At 28.4% G+C, this 26,722-nt stretch overlaps 1 protein-coding gene across 1 annotated transcript; it reads left to right on the top strand.

The window, feature by feature from the left end:
* On the top strand, window positions 1–26,722 carry LOC107439505 (G-protein-signaling modulator pins). Its single transcript, XM_016052134.4, has 13 exons — window positions 1–282; window positions 2,277–2,510; window positions 3,784–3,919; window positions 6,238–6,380; window positions 7,158–7,281; window positions 9,207–9,322; window positions 11,852–12,116; window positions 14,285–14,399; window positions 16,156–16,235; window positions 18,422–18,562; window positions 19,530–19,779; window positions 24,009–24,265; window positions 25,846–26,722. The coding sequence occupies exons 2-13, from the start codon at window positions 2,287–2,289 to the stop codon at window positions 26,164–26,166; spliced, it is 2,172 nt and encodes a 723-aa protein (XP_015907620.1). The 5' UTR covers window positions 1–282; window positions 2,277–2,286; the 3' UTR covers window positions 26,167–26,722.

Here is a 26,722-nt window from a genome sequence, read left to right as displayed (position 1 = left end):
GTAGGTAAGCATTGAAAGGCGGGGTTTCACCAATGACGTCAGAAACCAACTGACTGAGCTGAGCCATCTTGTTTTCACAACTGAAAAAGATCGTTAGTAAAACGAACACTCTGCCAGGCTTATTTAGTTTATTTTGAAGCGATTGACATTATTTGATTTTAATTTGACTCATATAAATGGTTTCTTACAATGATATCTTGAAATTTGTTTACAGTTTACTTTTACAAGTTAATAGATTTCTTGTATCGAGTGGTTTTCATAAAGTAAACATCTGCTAGTGAAGTAAGTAACGGCTTTTTCAGATTGTGATTCTTGTGTTATATTATTCAAAACAATCTTTATAAAATATTTTACTTTATACTAAGTATATTTATTTAATCTTCACTGCGATTTCTGTAATCGATTTTAGATTATCTGCTAGGGTTATGCATTTGTTATTTTTATTAGAAAATCGCTTAAACGTTTTAGTGATAGTTTTGTTTCATTATGTAAAACAATATAGATTTGCATAAACTCCTATTATTTTTTCTTATTTTCCATATTCGAAATCGTTTCTGATTATAATGTAAACAAAAAAATTATGACTAGGTACATTTCCTTGATTGCAGTAAAATTCTTACAGTATGTTTAGAGTAATGGACATAATTTAATTTTATTTTTAATCATACAAATGGTTTCTTTTGATGTACCGTTAATCATTTTATACTGTCCTATTAATTTCATTAAGTAAACAATTGCTTTTAGAGGATGTAGCTGCTTTTTTACATTAAAAATTTTGTGTTGAAGTATTCAAACAAATTATTAAGAAGTCTTTTATTAACTTGTAAATTTATTTAGTCACTAGAGCTATTTCTTTTTCTACCGTTGATTTATTCGAGTCAAATGTAAGGTTATCAACTAGTAGAATGCATTATATTTCACTTTTCATTTAAAAATCCTTTAATATAAACTTATATATTTATACTAATTCAGGCTCACCAAATCCTGTATTGGCAAACGATTTTTTCTATTGAAAAATAAAAAAATAAGTATATATATATATTCCCCCTGATCTTGAAAATTAAATCAATCTGAATTTTCTGCACAAATCTTGTTTATTTTATTCTATTTCTGTGATTTCCCTTAAATATGTCACATAATTTATTAGAATTATAACAAGTCCAGATAATGTAAGCAACAAAAACTCTGAAATTATTTATTATTATTTTCAAAATAGCTGTTCTATTTCTTAGTTCTTTCTCTGTTTGATTACAATTTTTGAACAGTAAGAGCACTTTGAGCTGGAGTCTTAATTATATTAAAAAAAAAAGAAAAGAAAAAAGTATTTTTGTGTGATTGAATGAAAAATACCGGTAAAAATCATAACTTCGTAGTCTAATTTTGCGTAGGGTTAATTTCATATTTGAAATGCTTTAATTGCACTAACAAAAAAAAAAAAAAAAAACTAATTGAAGCAGGCATAGCCCGCCTTTTAATTAACCAGCAAAAAATAAAATATATGGAAAAAACTAATCTTACCAGCAACTACAGTGCTATTTGATAGTTGATAACTTTAAATTTGAAACCGGGGATAGCTCAATTATAAACACCTCAAATACAATTTCAGAAGAAATTAATTGAAGAATCCAGAAAAGAGGCCAAAGCTATTTTTCATCATAGTTTCTGTTAAAAAAATATGTATATATGTTAATCGTGAGAGCAATTAAATAAAAAAATTACGTAACAGTCATCAATCCCGTGGCAACATATGGTTGCGAGACTTGGACTTTGTCAAAAAAAGATATAAATAATTTACGAATTTTTGAACAAAAATTCTTAGAAAAATTTATGACCTCATGCAGCTAACTAGTACTTATTGGAGAATAAGAGTTAATGATGAACTGGGAGCTCTTAGCTTAGAAATATTGTAAAATTTATCGAAGCACAGAGGTTTTCATGGCTAGTTCACATTGAGAGATCACCTGACAGCCGAGCAGTAATGATCTTGCCTTGGAAGCCCATTTGCAACAGACAGACATAAGAAAAAAATGATCTTGAATGATTTTAAAACTTTAAAGATCTCCAACTGGAAAATCAAGGTCAGGGACAGAGTTGTCTGGAGAAATATTGTGCAGCAGGCTATGGCCAACTGTGGGCTGTAGTGCCAATACAGACAAAGAGTATCATATTTTATATTGAGAAATCTTAATACTGAGTTCATAAGTATTTTTCGTTATGGAGATTATTTATTAAATTTACTTATCATTAAACCATTAAAGTCATGTTTTTCTTTTCAGTTTCAAAAACATGGAAAGAAATGCTTGTTTAGAGCTAGCCCTTGAAGGGGAGCGTTTGTGTAAAAATGGTGACTTTAGTGGAGGTGTTGCGTTCTTTGAAGCAGCTATCAGAGTTGGAACAGATGATTTAAAGACTCTTAGCGCCATATATAGTCAACTAGGAAATGCTTATTTTTACTTGGGAGATTATACAAAAGCTATGGATTATCACAGATGTGATTTAACTGTAGCAAGGTAAAACAATACAGAATTTTAAATTTTCCTCTCATCAAATATTAAATCATACATACTGTTTAACCATTTAATGTCTATCATCCTCTCCTTTTTATTTTACAGTATTTATTTTTAATTTTTTCAATGTAAATTTGTCTAATTATTTTTAGCTGTTTATTTTTCGAGTATTAACTACTGATTGTATTTTACATAGATATCAAGTGTTCAATTCATAATTTAGATTTTTTTATTTATAAGTCCAATTTAATAGAAGTCTTTTTTTTTGTTGACTAGTTTCATGTCCCATAGAAAAGTGTCAGTTGTTTAATCATATTTTTAATTGATTTGCATGGGTGCCACTCTTCAGTCCTGGGGATTGAAATCAGTCTTGAGAGAAAATCAGTAGATTAAGTTTCATAAATTAATATTTTTCCATTTGTTTTTAATGTTAAAATTTTTGTTTTTCCTTAAAAACAAAGCAAATTTTTTTTGTTAAATAAAAATTACATTTTAATGTTAACATTGTCAATTGTAATTATTGCAAAATGATCAAGTAATGATGTAGCTCAGTAATGAAAATGAGATTGAAATTCAATCCCTGCTTGCTTAAACAATATTCGTACTATTGCTGTATATAAATTTTTCTTGTTTTTATTTCCCCCCAACGTTTTGAAACGCTGGCCAAAGTCAAATTGAGATTATTTTAAAAAAAAAAAAAATTATGGAGATAGGACAAAAAATAAATAATGGTGATGTCAAAAATAAGTAGAGATAAGTAAAGAAAAAATTTGTGGTTTATTATTCAGTGATTAATATAAAAAGATGTACATGGTTAGTTGTTATTTTTATCTTGTTTGCTGTAAAAAATGAATTAACAAAATGAAGGGGAAGAAACTTGATAATTGATTTAATATAGGAGTCCTTATAGTAAGTGCATTTTGGAGTCGAAGAGCTATAAATTTCTGAAAATTTAAATGTGTTAATTGATCAAAAAAATAAATTCAGTCTTAAAATACTTTTAGAGTGACACCTGTGGATTTGTTCTCTAAATTTTAATATAGTTTAATATAATTCAAAAAAGTTAAAAAGTTATTATTTTTTTTAAAGGAAGAATCATTTTTATATTTTAGTTTCATACAAAATAAAAATAAAAAAAATCAATATCCTGTGTAGTACAATAATTTATTTTGAGATGGAATTTGTTTTATTCCTTTTCTGAATAAATAAATTAATATTTGCTTAAACTTTCATAAAAACACATTGAATTATTCAAAGTGTTAATTTATCGTTTCAGAGCTATTGGAGATGAATTAGGAGAAGGAAAAGCTAGTGGAAATTTAGGCAACACTTTGAAGGTCATTGGAAAATTTGATGAAGCTGTAACGTGCTGTGAAAGGCACTTAACCATTTCAAGAAAACTTAAAGATAAAGTAAGTGTTTGAACTTCAAGATGACTGAATGATCTCATTAATTACATTTTCTGGTTTTATTTCTAGTTTTTTTAACCTTCCGTTAGTCGCGCACTTGTTTCCGACATGGTTAATCGCGTTGCACCTATGAGGTGTTTCTGATTTTTTGAAAGCCAAATGAAATTTAGTCTAGTTTAAATAGTTAATTGTTACCAATTTAAGACTCTTTACAGAGATAAATATCAAAAAAACTTATTTAGCGAAGTACCGAAGATAAATTTTTCTTGCTCCCGCGTCGGATCTCTTCCTCCATCACAAGATGTTCAACCAATTGACGCAAGAAGGTTCTGCGGTTTTTTACTCCGTAACCATTTTCTGTGTATATAACTTGACCATTTATACCTGCTACGTTGAGTAGGACAGAAAATGAGATAAAATATATATATTTAATTCATAAAAATATTATATCCATAATACTTGCGTCAATGGTCGCGCTGCACCAGAGGGGTGATTTGAGCGGTTCCAACTCTCCATCGACATGTTCTAAGGTCGGTTTTACACGGACATTTGAGTAATCCAAAGTTAGGAACATAACATTAGGCTCGACCCCCGGAAAAATCTATTGACGGCAAAGGAGGTGGAAATGCAGTAGGGATGCACCTGTGAGGTGCGCGCGACTAACGGAAGGTTAAACAGTTAATCCTTTGTAGTTCAGTTTTTACACTATTTTAGTTGGACTTTTTTCTGTTTGTTTTATTTGAGACAGTTTTGTCTAAAAAGATCCAAAAAGGGAAAAGAAAAAGAACATTACAGAGGAAACTTAGTGATTTTTTTTCTTCTTAAATTTGTCTTATTGATTAAATATTGCTGAAGCAACTAGTGTTGTTATATCTATTGTGGCATGCCTTGTTATTACTTTATATGAAGCTATTTAACTATTAAAAAAGCATGTTTTTTTTCCCCTTTCTTTTTAAAAAATTTTTGAGGGACAAAAATCAAATTAAAGCCCTTTTTTCTTCTTCCCCATGTTTTTAAAAAGTTATGCTTATTTTTTGCTGTTATTTTAAATGCAGTGCACTGATACAGGGGTATCTCACAGTGAACTGATTATAAGGACACTGTTCCGAGTAAAACACCAAAGTCAGGCATTATTAGTTGCGGTCAGTAAGCTGGTGGATGACCACTTTGATCAGCCTGCGCAGGGACCGAGGCTGCACGAGATCGGTCCACGTTAAACTGTTCTACCGTAAAGTTCTTGACTTCGTGCACAGGTCCTCGGGTAGAGTCATCCCCCATGCAGAGGATCGAAATTACAATGACATGTCTTCGAATCATCCTCAGGGATGTTTCCCAGACCGTCGCCAATAGCCCATGGTGTAACTCTAGTGCGACGTAAATTGAGTACCTTCCTACCATTTTAAATGTATTATTTGTTAATTTTGAAAATTAACTTCTTCATTAAAACATATTTTTATACTTCTTCAGGGTATTGTTGATTTTTAAAAAGTAAGCCTGTTTCTAGATAAATTTTTTAATATTGTAATTTTTAACATATTTATTTAGAATAATATTCCATTATTTTGATTTGTTTTCAACAAATTAATAAAATGAATTCTGTGCCATATGATTATTTTTTCAAGGTTATCTTAAACTGTCTTAGAATCTTAAGTGAGTTGAAAATTTGTGATTAATTGTCCCTCTTGCTAAATTAAGAAATAGATAAACTAAAAAAAGATTTTTTTAACAAAATGGCTGGTAGTAAAAATTTTTTAAGACTAGGTAATTAAAAGAAATAGCTCATGTTTTAAAAACCTTAATAAAATAAATAGCATATGCTTGTAAAGCCATAATTTAAAAAGGAAAAAAAAAAGCATATCCTTTTGAAGCTATAATTAAAAAAAAAGTATATTCTTTGAAAGCTATAATTAAAAAATAGCATATTCTTTGAAAGCCATAATTAAAAAAAAATAGCATATGCTTTAAAAGCCATAATTAAAAAAGATAGCATATGCTTTAAAAGCCATGATTCATAATTTTACTTTACGAAAACAAGAATCTCAATTAGGAAATTCCTCACCCAACAGAAAATACATTAGTTATACGCATGCTGTTAAATTTCGAGAAGTTTCTTATCTGTGTGGGCATAAAAATAATATTCTGCTTTTATGAAACTCCATCTTTACTGTTATGTAATTACTTTAAAGTAATTCATTCTTTTGAAAAAATAGTAGATTCTCTTGTATGCATGAAAACGCATATACTTAGACAAAATATATTACACCTATTTAATAGAATATTTTTATTTTATTCTTAGTAATAAAAGTAATGCCTTATTTCAGGTGGGAGAAGGAAGGGCACTTTACAATTTAGGCAATGTATATCATGCAAAAGGAAAACGATTTGCTTGTATGGGACACCAGGATCCAGGAGAATTTCCTGAAGAGGTTAAGGCTTGCTTACAGAAAGCAGTTGAAAATTATGAGTATGTTAAATTCACTATATATATAAAACTACATGTTCTTGAAAAATCGTATGGATATAATTTAAAGATATAAATTCCACCCGCTTTATGGTTTGAAATCATTAATATTTTATATTTCTGAAATTATTTATTAAGGAACCACCTGTTTTATCTCCTTCTCATTGTGTTTGTTATCTTGTAAATTTTTAATTGAAATCTAAATTTATTTATTATTCTTATTACTGTAACTGATTTTTTAATTATTTATTTGTGATATTTTGCATTCAAAATTTTTTTAGCAATTAAACAGGTTTCTTTAATTACAAGAACAAAAAACTTGAATTAAAAATTTTTTGTTTTGTAGAACCCTGATAAGTTGTAATATATTTTTACAGCACTGATCGATGAAAGAGATTCTTGTTGTTGATTTAGCTGTATAAAGCCCATTTATATGTATTCTTCAATTTTGTAGCCACAGCTTAAAAATGACAGAGCTAGAAGCCCATTTGTCTTTGTTTTTGTAAATTTCTTATAAATTGATTGATATATGTATCTACAAAACTTTTACTGTAACTGACTTTTCAGTTATTTGCGATATTATGCATTGTATTTTTTTAGCAGTTATACAAGTTTCTTTAATCTCAAGAACAAAAACTTTTAACATAAAAGTTTTTGCTCGTGTATTAAAGAAACCTGATAACTTCTAATATATTTTTACAGCACTAATCAATGAAAAGAGATTCTTCTTGCTGATTTAGCTGTATCAAGTCCATTAATTTGTATTCTTCAATTTTACAGCCAGAGCTTAAAAATAATGACAGAGCTAGAAGATAGAAGCGCACAAGGAAGAGCATGTGGAAACTTGGGTAACACACACTATCTGCTTGGAAATTTTAATGAGGCTATTACTTACCACGAAGAGGTACTATTAAGTTTTTCATGGAATTTTCTTATTGAACTTTTTGTAAAACAAAATAAATTATTTACACCTCAATTACTTAAACCTTTTTCATCCAAATATCTGCATTAACAAAAGTGGATTCTTGTTAATATTTTTTTACTCATATTTAATAAAAATTATAATAATTTTTTGTTTATAACATCTGCAAAATACTTGCTTAAAAGGTAAATAGATAAATAACAAAATGCAAATTTTATGGAACCAAATTAGACAAGAAAAAATGTGTTAATACAAGAACATGAAGTAAATAAAAACAAGTAAAAAATCTAGATTTGTACTGCTAAGGAGTATCCTCATGCAAGCAGCTAGAAAAAAATTTATACTTACACTTTTTTTTCCTTTAATTTCAATAATAAGCTGTCGTTATTCATTTATACTTGAGGTCTCTAAATGGAAAAAAAAACTCTTTCTTTCTACTGCAGAGAATTGATGTTTTTCTGTTGAATTACAAAAAAATTATATTTGTTAGTAAAATTTGTTGCTATTGTTTTTCTAAAAAAATCTGAAAGTTGTTGTTTTCATTGCTCTGTCCTTTTTTTTATCATTATTTTTGTTTGGTTATTTCACAATGGCTTCTATTTTTTTGTAACGGAAGTGTGTTATGTATCTGGGTTAAAAAAAACTTAAATATTGTACACGGTGCGTAGCGTTTTTAAAAAGGGCTTAAAGGTGTTTATTTTTGATTTTCGTTTTTTAAAAGCCCTTAAAGGTGCTTTTTTCATTGGGTGTTTTTAAAAAGTGATTAATTTTCCCTTTTTCAAAATGAGATTTTACCATGTTGATTTTCGCTACGAATTAAGCAAAAGGACACAGTTCATATTGTTCTATTCAACTTTTTCACAATTAATTCAACCCCAATCTATTTCGGTGTATTGTCAGTCCGTAGCGTATGAAAACGCCATTCGTTTTACATGATTCAAAATTTCATGATTTTTGACAAATGTCTAAAACAATAACAAAAGTTTTTTTTTTTTTGACATGACGGTTAAAACAAAATAAAACTGTCAATTGTCAAAAACGTTCCTACCCTGCCTAATTATGATATTTTTTTAAAGTGCTTAAAAATATTTTTTAAGTGCTGAAAAGGTGCTTATTTTTTATTGAATAATCTGGCTACACACCCTGTTGTAGTACAAATGAAAATCTTACAGGCTTGCAAAGGAATATAAATAAATGAGATTTATTAATTAATCGGAATACTTAGTTTAAATGGTTTGTTTAGAAAAGGATCGAAGGAGTACTATTGCGTGTATTGTGTAAGTGAATCTTGAACTAAAATATCTTCATATCTATTTAACTAAAGGGCTATTATTAAATGGTCATATTAAAATAAAATATAAATAATTTATAATACTGCTTTTAAAAGAAACTTCCAGTTTTAAAATTTTTTGAAGAAAATAGATTTTAAAAAAAATGAATGTTATTTCAACTAATTGAATATTTTGATTATTCAAAGTAGATCTGCATCCAACTTCCTTTTATAAATTCGGTCGATTATTGAAACCCTATTTTGAAATTATTTTATTGAAAGTGAGCATCTTGAACTCAATTACAAATTTTAATTGTATATTGGCTTGAGGGAATTTTATGTAATTGATACTGGTTATTTTTTTAATGCAACTACTATAAAGATTTACTACTCATTGAGTTGAAACTATTATGAGTTGTTCAGCCTTCATAAAATTATACTGGAAACTTTTAAAACTTTCTGTTCCAAACAAAGTAAGTCTGCATTTAAAAATTGTATATTTCATTATTCTTTTACGGTAAGATGTGCTTTTAGTACATTTAAGTCGAGTGAGTTACATATTTTTTTAGTTTGCTGTTTTCTTAAGTAATCTGGTATATGTTCTATGTTTAGTTTAATCATGGAAATTTTTTTTCAGAGACTGAAAATTGCTAAAGAGTTTGGTGATTTAGCTGCTGAAAGGAGAGCGCACAATAATCTAGGAAATGCTCATATATTTTTAGGAGAATTTGAAATCGCTGCTGATCATTATAAGTTAGTATTTATGCGTTTTCTGGAATATCTTCAAATTATATGCTTTGTTTAATTACATGCTGTTTTAAAAACTATGCTTTGGCTAAAATTAATCGCTTTATTTCTTGAAAATTAGTTTGGTTTTAAATCAAGAGAGTCAAGTTTATTTTATAAAACTTCATAGATTTCATATTAATAATGTATTCTTACTAACACAAGATAAAGTAAATTATGTTTCAGTATATTTAAATGAAATAAACAAGTACATGTTTTTCGTCATTTCAGACTATATACAAATTAATCATATCCCCATTGTTTCTGGAAATTTATATACTTATTTATGCTGTCCTTTAATTGGTGTCAACATTATACATTTGGTATTATGATATAATATCAGAAATAGTCGTCTGAATATTCCTGATTTTTTTTTTTATACAAAATATTCTGTATTTATTGTCCCGATTTTTACACTGAAATTTCTGACTTTATTTGTTTGTCCTGAATTTTGACAAACATTTTATTTTTAAATGATCATTTGGATTTTTTTTTAAATTTTTCATTCCAAAGAAATAAGAAAAACTAAATTTATTGATGTCAAAACACCAGGTCTCTCAAACATAGGCTACTGCTGGAGAGAATTTTTTTTTTTTTTTTTTTGAAGAAAATGAAACCTTTCTTCCACAGTAGAATTTCATTTTTATTTAATAAAAGAATAACTATGCACTTGTGAATTCCAAAATTTGCCTGCTATAAAAGTTAAATTTTGCTGTGAGTTGTACCTCTTATTGTAGAAAATATTTTAAGTTTATTAATTATATTTTAAACTTAATGTCTGTTATAAATTAACTATTATTTTGTACCTAAAATGATCTGTGATTATTGAAGTAATTGAAGGGTTGAACATTGTGAAAACTTTTTCAAGAATATGGGTATTTGAAGCAGAAGGGGTATTAGAGATTTCTAGAAGGTTGTTAAATTCTTAATTTTTTAAGCAGATATATTAAAATTATTTGTCTAAAAGAAGCTTTTTAATGACGACAAGAAAGTACTGTAATACCCACTTTATAGTTTAAAATTGAATTGCGCTATGAAATTGAAATTTGCTTGTATGAATTTAAATTTTTTGTACTCCTATAGCTTCTTTAAATTTTGCCTATAAGGATGATTTATTGTTTATCTTAATTAACATGCTATTTTTAGCATTTCTTAAAGTAGTTATAAATTTATTATTTAAGTTATAGTTAATTTTATTCTTCCTTTAAAATTTTTATTTGTTTTTACTCGTTTTATTATTGATAAAGAATTTTAATTGTCTTTTTAAGTTACGTTATCTCTATATTTTACATGTTTTCTCCTTTGTTAAATATTTCTAAGGGATATTATCAAATAATTATTTTTGAATTTTTCATTTAATTTACGAATTATAACTCTCTGATTTAATTTGAAGCATGGTTAACATGGTATTAGCTTTTCTAAAAAATACACACGTTGACCTGATTTATTCACAATTTTTATAATGCATATTAAAATAATATTTATAAATATCACTGTAATATTTAGTTTTTATTGCAAAGTGTTTTGTTGAACTTATTTTTTTACAAACGCTTTAAAATCTTACAAATGAGTTATTTTATTATAATTAGTATAAAAAACGTTTTCAGTATAAATATATATTTGGTATTAAGAATGTTTTTATTAACTTAAAGACTTCGAAACACGGAAGTATGCCATAGCAAAAATGTTAAAAAATTTAAAATGATGGGAAAAAAAAATTAATCTATTATTGTTATTTGAACGAAGGCTTTAAAAAATTTTTATGTTGCAAAGTAGATCGTGATCAAAAAATGGTTGGAAACCTATGGTCTAGTAGTTGTCTATTGCATCAAAAAATGATCTAATTTTGTTTTTACTTTTTTTTTAAATGTTCCCGAGTTCTTTGGTCCTGTTGTTTAAGATGTTCCTATTAGATTTGTGGATCCTATTGTATTCAACAGGGAGAGAGAGAGAGAGAGAGAGAAATATATTTTCCATTGAAAATAATGTATTTTCACTTCTTATTAAAGATAATCTAAAAGCAACTTATGCTAGTTTTTTTTTTCTTCTTAAATTTTCTAGCTTTAAATTTAGTTTTAGCTAGTGACTGGGTTTAATAAGCATTTTTCTGTGCTTATTAAACCCTGTTCAGCTGTGCTTATTAAACCCATTTTGTGCCTATTAAACAGGTTCTTATATAATGTGTGTCCTATTGTTTCAGATATTCCTATTATATAGATTTGTGGATTCTATTGTATTCAATAGAATTATATTTTCTATTGAAAATATTAATGTATTTTCTCTTCTTAATGAAGATTATCTGTAAGCAACTCTTGTTATTATTTTTTTGTACTAGATTTAAAGTTGGTTTTAGTAAGCAACTGGATTTAACAAACAATTTTCTGTTTCTTGGATTTCTCCTTGAATGTGGCTTAAAGATAGGTTAAATGTGTAGGGTAATATACTTTTTTAATTATATTGTAGTGTTTTCTTTAATTTCTGTTATTTTTTTAATAGGAAAACTTTAAATTTAGCCATTGAGCTGAGAGACAAAGCTGTGGAAGCTCAAGCATATTATAGTTTAGGAAATACGTATACATTACTTCACGACTATCCAACTGCCATTGAATATCATTTACGCCACTTAAAAATTGCCCAGGAACTGAATGATAAAATTGGTGAAGGAAGAGCTTATTGGAGTCTAGGAAATGCGCATTCTGCCATTGGAAATCAAGAGCAAGCATTATGCTTTGCTAATCGACATCTTGAAATTTCTAAAGAGGTAATTTATTTTGCCAGCCATTTTTCGTTTTTTTAGAAATAGCTGTTTTATTTTTTAAAATTATTATTTTTATTTTAAGAAACTAAATTAACTTACTATTAATATTGTGAATTTTAACTCTCATCAAAGTTTTAATTTTCACAGTTTTAGTGAGAATTTCTACTTTTCTACAGACCCTGGCCAACTTATTAGACGCAATGTAAAATTCTGCTGCATCTTTACTTTCGTTTTGGGCTCAATTCCTACCCTGACTCAATTTTCTTCTCAATGCTCCATGCGCTAGCTTCAGAAACCTTCCATTTTCGTGATATTTCGCGACTTTAAAATATTTTAGCATTCAGGAGGGCCTTTACTTCAACTTTTTTACTTGATGAAAGATCGCCTTTTTTACCCATGATGAAAATGTTCCAATTGGTTATTTCAACACTGCACACAAAACAAACAAGTCAGGTAGTATAAGACTACGAAACAAGTAAAAACAGCTCATGAGGGACAGAAACACATCCTCAACTGACGCACGTGACTGAAACAGGTTTGCACTTGTTTACGTTCGTGTATCGATTGGTTAGCATAGCAATGCAGTACATTAAAAATAAATACAAATGGGAAGTATATAAAAAATCTCCTGAATGAAAACCCAATACATGTATACTTAAATATAAAAGTATTGCACATAAACTTGTGCAAAACATGTAATTATTTAAAAAAAAATACAGTGCAGCTAATAATTTGACCAGAGACTAATAAGTTGGTTTTCTGGAGCTAATTTAATTCTTGTATTAATTCAAATCTTATTTAAAAAGTTACCATAAAACATCATTCAAACCATTATGTCATCATAGTTCATGAAGATAAATAAGCAATGGTCTAGAAAAAACCTTATGCACTGATTTTATAAGAAAACATAAATAATTATCTATACAATACATTAAATAAGGGGTGGAAATCTTTTTATAAATCTTGCATCTATTATTTAAAAGACATTTTCTATTTATATATAACTGACTAATTTTTAGGTGAAATAAATTTTCATCAAATGTTTTTGACTGATAAAATTATGGTTAAGCAATGGTTTCCAACTTTCAGGCTGCTGATTCGTACTGGTCTGTAAATCAAATGGTACCACACTGTTATTTTAATTTTATTTACTGTGGTTTTATTTCTCTCGGGTTTGTACGACTTTCCATGGACGAGAGGTTTATTATTGGGAGCTGAGAGGGGTTACCTAAAGTCGTACGGATACACCACATGTAATTGTATTTTATTTTGAAGACATGTTTAAATACAATTAAATTAAAATTAATAAATCAAAAATCTTAAATATAAACAATCAATTCCCTCCCCATAGCAGACCACAGTAAAATTATCAAACTATCCACGGCCATGAAAAGGTTGGGAAGCACTGGTCTGAAAAAGAAATGTTTATAAGTGTGATAAAAATGTTAACGAAAAAGGTTCTCTGCATTATTAGCACAAGTCAAATTTTTTGCCTTTGTACTAATGTGAAGTTGTGTGAGTAAACAGATTTAATATTATTATTTTCAAATAATAATAATATTAAGTAAACAAATCAATATTAGCATTTGTCTTTTCTTTCACCATATTTAGTTGCCATGTTTAATATAAACTTTATTAAAAATTTACAATGAGTTCATCTGAAAACTTGTTACCCTGAATTACTTTTTAATTGGTATAGTTTTTAAAATATACTTTTTTTCGTAAATCTCAAGTAGTAAATAATGCTTTATTACTTTTTACTATGAACTAGTAAATTTATTCAGTTTATTATCAATAAAAATGAACTAATGTGGAATTGTTTTTTTTTTTTAAATTTTGAGATTAGTAATATATTTGTAATGTTTTTAACCATTCAAGTTTGTTATTTAAAAAAAGAAAAAAAATTTATAAGCTCGAAAAGCAATGTTTTTTTTTTTTTTTTTTTTAAATTTTAAAAGTGATTTCTATATGAAAACATTAAAAATGGTCACACATAATGATAAGCAGATTTTTATTGAAACATCTAGCAGATGTCAAGCTAAGTAAATAGAAGCAGAATTTTTTTAAATAAATTTAAAAAAAAGTAGGTTAAACAATATTTGACTTATTTTCAGCTCTTCATTTCCATTTATAAGTATTAATATGCTAATTTTTTCCTTTCATCATAATAGATTGGCGACCATGCTGGTGAAATAACTGCACAGCATTGCATAGCTGACTTGCAAAAATCCCTTGTTACTCAGAATGTTGCTGCCCTTTCTTGCAGCAAAAGCTCATTATCAAGCAGTAAGTCTTTTTCATTTATTATCATTCATTTAAAAGAAAAGCTCATATAATTTTTTTTTCTCCAAATTATATTGTCAGTTTTGTTGTTCATTTGGAAGTTATTTGAATTTCCCATACAACTTTAGCATTTTTCACATTGAAATAGATATATTTAATAGATTTTTAATTAAAATCCTTATTTTCAGTTAATAATAAAACATTCTTTAACAGGGGAAAAAAGTATTCATTACTTGTGTACTGCTTGAAAGATTTTTTTTTTTCATGTAAGATTTTTGAAAGATTTTTTTTCCAAGCAGGTTCTCACTTGAAACAAAAAATAAAATGACAAGTAATAAAATTAACAAATTAATTTTCTTAAATCCTTTTTCATTTTAAATATTCTGCTGTTATTATATGGCTGATGAGGCTCCACAAACAAATGTTTGTTTTCTTAAAAATTTTTCTTCTATTTTAATAATAACTTTTACAACTGATCTATGCTGCTTATGAGATATTAAAAGTTAATTTTGATATGAATACTAGGTTATTTAAATATTTCTCTTGAAGAATGACTTGAATGAAAAAAAAGTAAGCTCAATCTTGAGGAAAGAAACATCCAAAGTTAGAGCTTCTGTTATTTTAATGGTTATGAGGAGTTATCACAATTATTTAAATAATCAAGTGCAAGACTAATTGATTACTATTCAGTGAAAATTTTGGAATGGGAAAGTGTTATTATGCACCTAATAACAAAGAGTAATAAGTAATTTTTTTCTTTAAAAAATGAGTTAAGCTAGTGAAAATTTTAGCGAAAAGAAAATATGTAACCATAATAAGGAATAGATAATAAAGGAATATAGATAAAGGAAAGAATAATAATAAAGGAAATGTATAACCTAGTTTCCCCCCCCCCCTAAAGTGCTGTTAGTGTGCAAGTTTTGGAATTTCACAACTCATTCTTTCTATTGTTTGTGCATTATAGAATACACTATACCAGGGATGGGCAAACTTTTTTGGTTGTGGGCCATAACTCTAGAAAAAAAAAGTTTGGTGGGCCTAGTAAAAACTTCTAAAATAAAAATTCTAACTTCCGAAATAAAATAAAGTCAATTCATCCTTGAACGCATGGCACACTACATCAACTTTGCGTTTTTTAGTTGCCATTTTGGGGTTAAAAAATTTTACAAATAACTCAAAAAAGCAGTAGCCATTTTATACATTTAATAATTTCACCATTATTTACTATGACGTTGTATGTGTGCAATCTTTCCATACGCAGTAAATAATGCTAGAACTCCCCCCGGCAGAAAAATTCGCTCGTTGGAACTTAAAAATGTGTAGTCTGCCTCATGTGAAGTACAATTCACCTATATTAGATTCCATATGTCAGCTCCTCGAGAAAGACAAACACTAGTTGGAGCTAATCTATGGCTATTTTATAAGGAACTTCTGCTTTCAACATTTTACCAATTGAAGCTGTCTGTGCTAACTATTTCCATCAATTTATGTCTTGCCGAACAAAAATAGAGAAAGTAAAAAGGTCATCAGTACTTTGTTAAAAAAGAAAGAACAAAAATAGCTTTAAACAAAGTAGACAAGAAAATGGACGTATAATGTATGTTTATATTCGCCACGGATCGGCAAGTTAAAATTCTGTCTGCGGGCCGGATAAAACCCTCTAGCGGGCCACAGTTGGCCCGCGGGCCGTAGTTTCCCCATCCCTGCACTATACCCTTATTTTTTAAATTTCAGATTTAAATTTTTCTTATTGTTATAGATTCTAGTGGAAGGATGCGCCGTATTAGTATGGAACACATGGATATACTAAAACTCACTCCAGATGCAAAAGTGGCAAAGGTAATTTTTTTTTACTTTTAAGAATAAGTGAAACAACATTTTAAATAGCATTTTTATAAAAAGTAATGATCACATTTCCTATATAAAAACATTTTATGTCCATTTATTCAGCAGAAGGAGATTATTTTTTTTTTTAATCTAACAGTTTCAAATATAAATACTTACTTAGCCTTCTTCCTGCCCCGTGGCTCATAAGGCCCTTAACTCCTGCACCAGCCCACTTTGTCATCAGAAAAGCATCTCACCTCTGACAAGCTCGTCCATCCCTTCTGCTTTTGTTCTTCTTCTCATTGTCTTCTCCATGTTGCCATAGGTTTGCCTTATTTTCACACCTTTTCTGATGCCTACATTAAGGCTATTGCTGGTATTCTGCATTCTGAAAAAGTGACCTATCCATTTCCATCTTTTTCTTTTTATATGAAAGGTGATTGGTTCCTGTTTGATTTTACTGTGGAGGTCTGAATTAGGAATGATTACATTTATATTAAACCATTTCTTAAACATCTGTTTTGCCAACTGTTTAGTTTTTATTCTGTAGTTTAGTTAGCTTCCATGTTCCTGACCCATGTAATAGTGCACTCCTTAACATTGAATTAAAAATATTAATGTTAGATTTCAGAATCAAATTATTTGATCGCCAAACTTTTGAAACAATTTTGTGCTTTAGTAATTCTTGATTTTATTTCTGCAATTGTTGATAGGAATATCAGCGATTGCAAAGTATGTAAATTTTTCGACTTCTATTTCGACTAAGGGCTGACATTTGCAACTAAAAAGATGAGTAGAGTAATTATTTTGAGAAAAAAAAGCTACTATGGCAACTAATTTTGTTAATATATAGGCAAAAGGCTGCTCTTTTTCTTCCGAATGGAAAAGATTGATGACTTTTTTTACCAATTTGCCACTTAAAAAATCTATTCACAATTTTATCTCACTACTTGCTGTACCAATAAGAATTCCTTTCTTTTTCGCTTTGTCCATTCCTTGTTCTTATGTTCTTTTTTGCAATGTCCATTATCCATATATCTATCCTCATGTAAAATTTTTTTTCTTTCACTCCATTTGATCAATGCTATTACAATGTGTTTCACACCACTGAAGTGAGTTAAATCCATAGATTATTTTGGGAAATGACAATCTTCAGACCTGTTTTAGTTTCTTTTTGATAGCTGCATATTAATATAAAATGTATAGAATTTAACACTTTAAAAAAGTAAAATAAAATTTGTTTATAATTTTTTTCCTGTTTTCATTGTTTTTAGCTAGTAATTAAAATTATTCTCATAACTATTTTGGATATGTTATTTATATCTGTAGCAACTATTTTTGAAGTCTTACCCCAGTAGCAACCTTGCTATTTCATAACTTTTAATCTTAATTTCATGCTGAATCTTGACATTTATTCTTATACTTTTGGTTTTATTTTTATTTATTTTCAATTTGTTTTGATAGTCAAAAAATTTCATGTACAATGTTAATAATTAAATTCTTTACTTTGTTCAATAATGATCTTTAAAATAAATTTTTCTGGGTGCATCACTTCTGAAACCAGCTTGTTCTTCTCTTGTATTTTTAACCTAATGATTTAAATTTTTCAAAAACTTTGGCTTGAGTCAATCTATCCTAAGCAGAAAGATATCTCATTTTGGTAATTTTAAAAATAGGTAAAACAAATAGGTTCACAAACCCCCCCCCCCTTTTTTTTTAAGCAATTTTTTTCCAACGTTTTAATATTGTGGTTGACTCTGTTTTTGACTATTTTATCTATCCACAAATTGCCAATCATGCATTTCTTAGCATGCTCCCAGGTATCTTTTCGGAACAATTTAGTCACTACTTATTTTAAATTCTCAGCATTAAGACTGAAGGGTTTTGCCCCTCTGTTCAACCATTATTAATTTACATAAATTTCTTCATGTTTAAAATGCATTTCTTCATTTCTATTATAGAAGATGCTGCTCACTATTTTATTTAATATGGCCATATTTGTTTAACTTTATTGATACTTGATAACAAATCAAGCTCTTATTTAAAATAATCTATGCAATAATCAATCTTTTATCACTAAAATGCAAATGTATCAGAAATTTTCACTTTGCCGCCAATGGTTCATAAAATTGGAATAAATGTCTCCACAATAAAATAAGTGGACAAAGCATTTTAAAGTATAAATTTTTTTTTTACAGTCTTCTGTTGAAGAAAAAGAAAAGAAATTAAATGCTGTTTCTGAAAAGACTCAACCAAAGGTTTTGATAAAATCAGAAACAAGTAATGAGCGACAGGAAGCCTCAAAAGATGCAAAAATAAGTCCTGTTAATGATTCAAAGGTAAATTGACATTATTTACTACTGAAATTTTTTTAAATAATATAAATGAATGACTAAGCTTGTTGAATTTACAAATAACTCATTTAAAAGTCATTTCTCAAGTTTTCATCTTTAAACAAAAACTTTGTTTGAATCAGGGTACGATAATGTCTGGTAAAATTTTTTGTTTTGCATTTAGGATTACATTGAAGTACAGTAAAAGCTCGTAACAAGCATAGCATGTTTTGATGCGTTTGATATTACAACAAATTTTCCATTCACTGTGGAAATGCTGATAAAGATTTAAAAATTGTATGTTTATAATGAGCTAAAAATTATTATCCTCTCACTGTTGGGGCAGTTTTTTTTAAAATAGAAATCTATTGTTTAAGTGAGCATGTATGAAAAAGAGCAAAAGGAAAAACATTTCTGTCCATTTCTTGTATTGATACTGAAAAGGAAAAAAATGAACATCTTTTCACCTTTGTTTATTAAGTTATGTATGGGAGACCATTGGTAAGCTATTTTTTTCCTTACAAAAAAAAATTTCAGCTATTTTTAAAAATCTTGCAACAAATTCATATGAATGTAAATGTGCTTTTTTTTTAATCACATATCTACAATGTCCCATTATTTCTCTTCTCGACGGCTTACTAATAAAACCAATATCCGGTGTTATTGATGACATTAAAAAACTATTGCACTCCATTTCCCTTTTTTTTTACATGTATATTGTTTCACCTATACTCTATGTGCGAAAACAGTATTTATGTATTTTAAATCAAAATTGTAGTAAATGTGACTTATTTAAGATTTTAAAATTTGTTTTATTGCTCTTTTGTTATAGAATGTGAGTATTTATATATAATTATAAGTTCTCTATAACAAAAATTCCATCAATGTTAATTATCACTGCACACATGTACTGTTTGCATAAAAAAATTTTTTCTAAATATTTTTTGCACTTTTGACAATGATATTTTTTCAGGACTTAGAAGGTTCTATGGATGAAGATTCTTTCTTTGATCTTTTGAGCCGCTTCCAAAGTAAACGAATGGACGATCAGAGGTGTACTTTGGTGACATCAGAAAACAAGGAAAATAACCAATTTCTTGGCAATTTTCCTAATAATTTAGAAGCTTCCTCTTCTAAAATAAATAACCAACTCTTAAGTAATTTTCCCCTCAACCTTCCTGCTCCTGTTAATCAAGGCAATAAAGCAACTAATATTGATAAAGGTAAGCATTTTATACATTGACTCCAAGATATTTACTTGTGTATGAAAATGATTAACAGCTGCACTGTATTGAAAAAAAAAGTTTGTTATTTTTATACAGTGAAAAATATAGATACAAATTTTAAAAATGTTTTTCAATAAGCAAAGTTTTATAGTTTATAGTTCATTCATAGTTTAAAGTTTGTGAACTGTGGATTTGTGATTTATAATATACATCATCAGAATTCAAAATACGCTTGTTGTAATAATATCTTCATGGAAATGTTTGAAAGAATGACCTTAAAATAACATGGAATAACAGTAAACTCAACCACGTCAAAAAGTGGTTTTCTAATGAATCATTGAAAAGTAGTTGTTACTCAAATCCAAAATTGGCTTCTCATAATGAATACCATTGTATTAAATATTAATTAAAAATATTGATATTTAAAAATTCTCAGTGAAAATGGCCTGAAAAACAATGCAGAATGGTGTAGATAAAATCATCATTTGGGATGAAATTGTCATTAAAAAAAATAGAGAGAGTTTGTTAAAAAATAATTAATAAAAAATTTTCCGTCTTATCGTAATAAAAATGTTGAGATTTGGAAAATCGCGTTAAAATAGCTGGGGAAATGATAATTACTTGCCAATAAAAATGGTCATCAAATGCGTTTATTTATTTTGGAATTGGCTCTAAATCAAAGCATTAGGAAATGATAATTCCAATTAGAAATCCCCTTGTCGTAATAACAACATATTAAAATAGCGGAATTTGAAAAACCATGTTTAAATAGTTGAAAAATGAATTGCCGGCAAAACGATCAGAAAACCACATGGTTTTAAGAAGCAATATTTAGGTCAGTTTATATGTATATATATTTGAAAAAAATGTTAATTAATACAAATTATATGACACAAACCCAATTAACAATTTATATGACACAAATCCATGTAGCAGGAACTATTTAACTAATGTCAAAAGCATTGCATGATCGAAATTATTTACGAAATAAAGAATGAAAATAGAACTCTCACAACAGAGCATCATCATCAAGGGGGCATTATAATGCACTCAGTGCGGGTGTAGTTTTTGTGGTTAGCCTATTTTTAAATTTCTTTTGACGGGAAACCCATATAGTAAATTTTTTCAATCTTAGTTGGAATTTCTAATATGTTTATTTTATATATTAATTCATTTTTTTTCTAAGCTCTGATAAATGTGGTTATACGTTTAAATTTGTTTTAACATGTAATAATTGATTGTGCTACTCAGAATATAAAAAATATTTTCTCCAAAAACCAAGTTTACTTGGTCCAAAAAAATTTTCTGGTCCAAAATGGTTATGATGCTGTTATGTCCCTGAATATTTAAAAATTTTATTTTAAATACCTTTTTCTTATCTCAATGCAAAAAATAATTTTTCAACGTTTGTAACATTGCTATTTATTTTCTGTACGCTCATGTGAATACAGAATGCAGGATGACAACTCACACCAGATATAAAAAACTAGAATTCCCAGGGAATTTGAAAATACTACCGGAAACCCTGAAATTTTAGGGATCATCATCTCTGGAATTCTTTTGAATATCAGCAATCAGCAGTATTGTTAGTTATATTCATTTTAATGAATATTATTTTACAACTATGAATAAGTGTTTCAGCCTATTACAGGGTTTAAGCTGAGTCTAAAAATTCATTAGCAAAAAAGCTAAAATCTGAAAAAAAGTTTTAGCAAAATGCTAAAATGCCATTAGGCTTATAAAATTACTTTATATCAAACAAGTACTGTAAGTTATCTGACAAAGAATAGCTTAATGTACAAGAATATCAAAAAGAATACCTATAACAAAAAAAAGACACATTTATTATTTATCAAAACATTTTGGTTTATAATTAACAATCTTCCTTTCTTTCATGTTTGCCCATTTTACAAATGCTTCTTGAAAGTTAAATGCACTTTCAGGGCCCTCAATATTAATCATTAACAAATTGTTTACATGGTTGATTAACAACCTGTTTCGAATATTAGTTTTAATCAAATTAAGGCAGCTAAAGCCCCTTTCACAGTCAACAGGTATTGGTATTGTTGCACAATACTCTATAACAGAAGTTATTAATGGGTACTGTTCAGACACATCATTGGTATATAAAATCTTGTCTGATCAATCCTTCTTGTTTGATCAAGTTTTTTTTTCATGGATGTTAGCGTCATGGTTTTTCGCGGAAGCTTTTTTTTTAAATGGAATTTAGTAAAATCCTTTAGCAAAAATGCGAAAATGCTTTGTTGAATTTTAGCATTTTTGAGGGGTCTTTTCGCATTTTGCGAAAAAAGCTACCGTAGCGGAAACCCTGGTCTATTAATAGGCACTTTTATCTAACCAATTATATCTTTTAATCTTTATCCAGTCTTACATTTCTTTTATTTTCATTGTCTCCATTGCTCTTCGAATAAATAATTCATTTCTAATTTTGAACAAGGTTCTAATTAATATTTTCAATTCTCTTAACATCTTAAAACATTGAAACAATAATTGTTCTTAAAACCCAATTTCTCTTTATCTGAAGCCTGTAATAAAATGCATAACAAAAGATTTTAATAGAAATCATCAATATTTTTTAAATTTAATATGAGAAAACTTTAGGATTAAAACCATGACCAAATTTAGTTTGAAAAATTGACAGTTTTGATTTAATTTTCTTTTCTACTATATTAAGATACAAATCATTAATGCGTGCGCATAAACTTACAAATTATTTGAAAAATTATATTAAGTTAAATTGTTACAATTTGTGATACTTTACTCAGAGATTTTGGTTTTGTCCGGAAAGAGGCCACCCTGAGAAAGTTGCCCATTGTTTTATTAGTTGCGGTTCTGTTTTGTCTTCTTCATGGGCATGATTTCGCATTTCTTCATCTTTTGCAAGCATTTCTTCTACCAACAACATCGTAAATTTCAATATTTTTATCAACTGATGCATAAAGCTCAAATGTGCTGCTAGAGGCATTTTACCCAACCTGTAACAAATCCTTATTTTCTTCTTCATCATTAGTATTAGAAGTTACTATTTTCAGTTAATACTAAATAGTTTTTATAATTTTTAATGTTTGCAGATTTCTGAATGATATACATGAGAATTCACTAGTTTTAATAATAATCTAAACGGGTATTGATTATATTTTAATAATAGCATTTGTGATGAGACCGTTAAAACAAGACGATACACATAGGGAAAAAAAGATGCGAAACTGAGAGATCGAGGTTTGGCTGGATTGTTTCTAGATTATCATTTATGTTTATAAAAAGAATCTCAAATTATTCCTAAAATATGGCATTATATTACAATAGAAATATTTTGTAGGAATAAGAATTATACCTTTTCTTGCTAATTGGTAAAATTAATTGAAATGGCATTATATATTTTAATTTTTCATATTTTCTCAAGTTTAATGTTGCTTAATGTTTGTTTGATCCACTGTAGAACTACGTTGTAATAATTGTAGTTTGTTTTCTTTAAAAAAAAAAATTTTTTTTAAAGATTTTTTTTCCATTAGTTTGATGCATATCTCAGTTCTGAGTACTTACTGCTTTAGGGTTCATTAGCCTAACAAGTAAATTTTATTGATGTAATTTTATTAAAAATTTGACATCTGGAACTAGAGTTCCAAATTGGGATAATTATTTTAATGAAAGTTTTTTTGGAGTGTATACTTTGTCTTATTTTTAATCTTCGTCTTGACTTTAAATGCTCAAAACTTTTGTTTATTTTTGTAATAATTTTTTTTTTTTTTTTTTTTTTTTTTTTTTTTTTTTTTTTTTTTTTTTTTTTNTTTTAGGTTTTAAGGGTTGCATTATAATTTTGCCAAACATGTTTCTCTTTTTTTTTTATAAGATACATATTTTGAACTCTTTTTTCTTAGAAAACAATAAAGTACTTAGAGTAACCTACCAATAAAGTACTTAGTACTAGAGGAACCTACCAAATTTGACATCTGGAACTAAGAGTTCCAAATTGGGATAATTATTTTAATGAAAGTTTTTTTGGAGTGTATACTTTGTCATATTTTTAATCCTCCTCTTGACTTTAAATGCTCAAAACTTTTGTTTATTTTTGTAATTTTTTTTTTTTTTACAGAATTAACCCTTTATGGAACCTTTTAGGTTTTAAGGGTTGCATTATAATTTTGCCAAACATGTTTCTCTTTTTTTTTTATATAAGATACATATTTTGAACTCTTTTTTCTTAGAAAACAATAAAGTACACGATGACTTATTCGACCTTATTGCCGGAATGCAGAGTCGGAGACTAGATGAACAAAGAGCTAGTTTGCCTCGTCTTCCAGGACTCAATTACTTTTCATTAAATAATGAAGTTATTAGAAACAATAATAACTTCAATAATAATAATAATACAATTCCTCCTGGCCAAGGGCTTCATCGACCTTCTAATGATGCTTCTGCTGTGCTGGATGATGATTTCTTTGAGATGCTTATGAGATGCCAAGTAAGTAAAATTTTATATAATTTCAAATCACTATTCTTAAAACTTTTGTAGCAGTTTTATCTGCTAAATTTTTGTTCTGAACATTTTTATATATTTTTTAATGTTTTAAATTACAATCATTCTTCATGTTTATATATACATTTTTATTATAATTAATCCTGCTATTTTTGAACTTTTTACTCTTTATTTATTATCAACTCATTATAGATAATGTTGTTGATTGTTCTTAAATATGTTGTCTAAAATTTGTGTGATTTATGTTATTGGAATGTAATTGATCTGTTGCTTATGATGATTATTGGTTATTTGGTTAGTATGATAGTGCACCTATTATTACTGAACCAAAAGTTAATAACTATATGTAAAATAAAGCATTTCTGTAACAGCCTGTTGTGGGCCAGGAGGGTCATGATGGTTAAGTTTCCACAATTTTGTTACCAATTCGTTGATTTTGGCAATGAGGTCAGCACTTACTTTCCAGACAAGCTGATATCCATCAATCTAAGGCTGAGCGGGCTTCAAGCCACTACTGGGGATCAAACCCCAGTCATGGCAATGAACCCAGTCTTCACAATGAACACTAAGCCGTCATGTCTTAATTATCATTTAATTATTGTATGAACTGACTTTATTTATAATTTGAAAAGTTTATTGTAAAATTTAATCATTGTATCATTTGTATGAATTCTTTTTATTTTAAAAATTAGCTTTGATCTAAACGAGTCGCAAGGATTTCTTAAGATGTAAGACAACGATTAATTTTATTTTAAATGGAGTATATATATATGGCCGGGATACCTTGGTTGGTAGGGCGCTGGGCCATGTTCGTGCGTTCGAACTCTGCCGGCCGAAGACTCCCCGTGTAGTTGGTGACTGATGCACGTTAAAATTTTGTCAATTCGCAAAGTCCTCCTTGCTCCCATAACAAATCAAAACCTCTGGGGGTACTGGATTGGAGATTGATCGTTCTCTGATTCAGGTCAAAATTACAATCTGTGGATGAATGAATGGATGTACGAATGGGTCCGCCTAATAAACAGGTGTGACGTATTACGTGGCAGAAGTCGAATTCTTGGCTATAGATGGCGCCACTGAAAAACAAGAATCGCACACTCTGCCTTAAATTTGCTCGGTTTCACCAAGCAGGCTAGCCCATGTGGCAAGTGGCATTAGAACCAACCAACCTATATATATATATTAAGAATATCTTTTTAAATCCAAAAATATGTGCAGTTTTCATTTTGATAGATATTTAAAAATACTATCATAAAAAGGAACAGCACTGTTTTTTGGGAGGGGCGGAGCTTCATAAAGTGTGTTTACAAAACAAACGCTTAATATTTTCCATATTTGCTCAGTTGTTACTGACATTTAACATTAAAGTTAAGAAACATTAACAAAAAAGCTAAAAAAACTTGTTGAAAAAGTTTATTGTGCAATTATTTTTTCCAAAATTATTTAATGCCTATCATTTAAAAACATTTTGCTTTGAAGATCAACATATTTAGCTTTCTTTGTTCAGCATTCTTGATCAAGACATAACAAATTGTCTTCAACAAATTGAATTCTTTACTTTTTAGGACAGTAGATTGGAAGACCAACGAAGCAGTATGCCAGATCCCATGTACAGACCTCACCTGTATTCCATGACACATTGCAATGGCACTAACAGCCACACAGCTCCCACTGTCCCCGATGAGGACTTCTTCAGTCTCATAGTGCGACTGCAGGGTGGTCGCATTGAGGATCAACGAACAGCCATGCCCTCCAAACCTCCCAAGGAGAAAGTTGATAAAGCCATTCCTAGCACTAGTTCTAGTGGTAAAAGCTCTGGATCATCATCCAAGACAAGCTCTCTACGGTCAAGCTTCAAATCTGCCAAGGGATCTTTTAAACGTTGATTTTTTCCTCTAGCTTATTGACTTTTTGGACCAGCACATTTTGAATCAGCTTCAGTCGCTGCAACTGTGATGGAAAGTGAAATGGTATTGTAGTTTGCAGGGCACGAGCAAGTGTGCTGTTTTAAGCCTGATAATTAATGAGTTATCAGTGTGCTGTAAACCAAAGAATATTTATCTGTGGCATATTTTAAATGGACTTACAAAATGGGTATTTTTAAGTTATGGATACTTGATATCTTGTTTTGCTGGAATGCCCGAATATTGTCTAAAAGTGTATGCAGCCATTGCTATTTATTTTTTAATATTTTTAAATATCATTTTTGATTTTAGATAGGTTAACAATAAATGTGATTATAATTTAATGCATCCTATACTTACGCTTTTTCTTTCATTTTCATGGTGCATAAATAGTTTCAGTAAAATTTATTGCACGAAGCGAATGGAATTGTTGCTGCATTCTGTATTTTTTAAGAAATTAAATTTTTTTATTTTGGGAATGCTAATTATTGTGGTTATATGGTTAATTTTAATCACTGATTATGGAAAAAATGAAAAA

Source organism: Parasteatoda tepidariorum, chromosome 6 (assembly GCF_043381705.1).
Source record: "Parasteatoda tepidariorum isolate YZ-2023 chromosome 6, CAS_Ptep_4.0, whole genome shotgun sequence".
NCBI classification, from domain to species: Eukaryota; Metazoa; Arthropoda; class Arachnida; order Araneae; family Theridiidae; genus Parasteatoda; species Parasteatoda tepidariorum.
The sequence above is the reverse complement of the archived record's forward strand: the minus strand, read 5'-3'. Positions and strand labels throughout refer to the sequence as shown.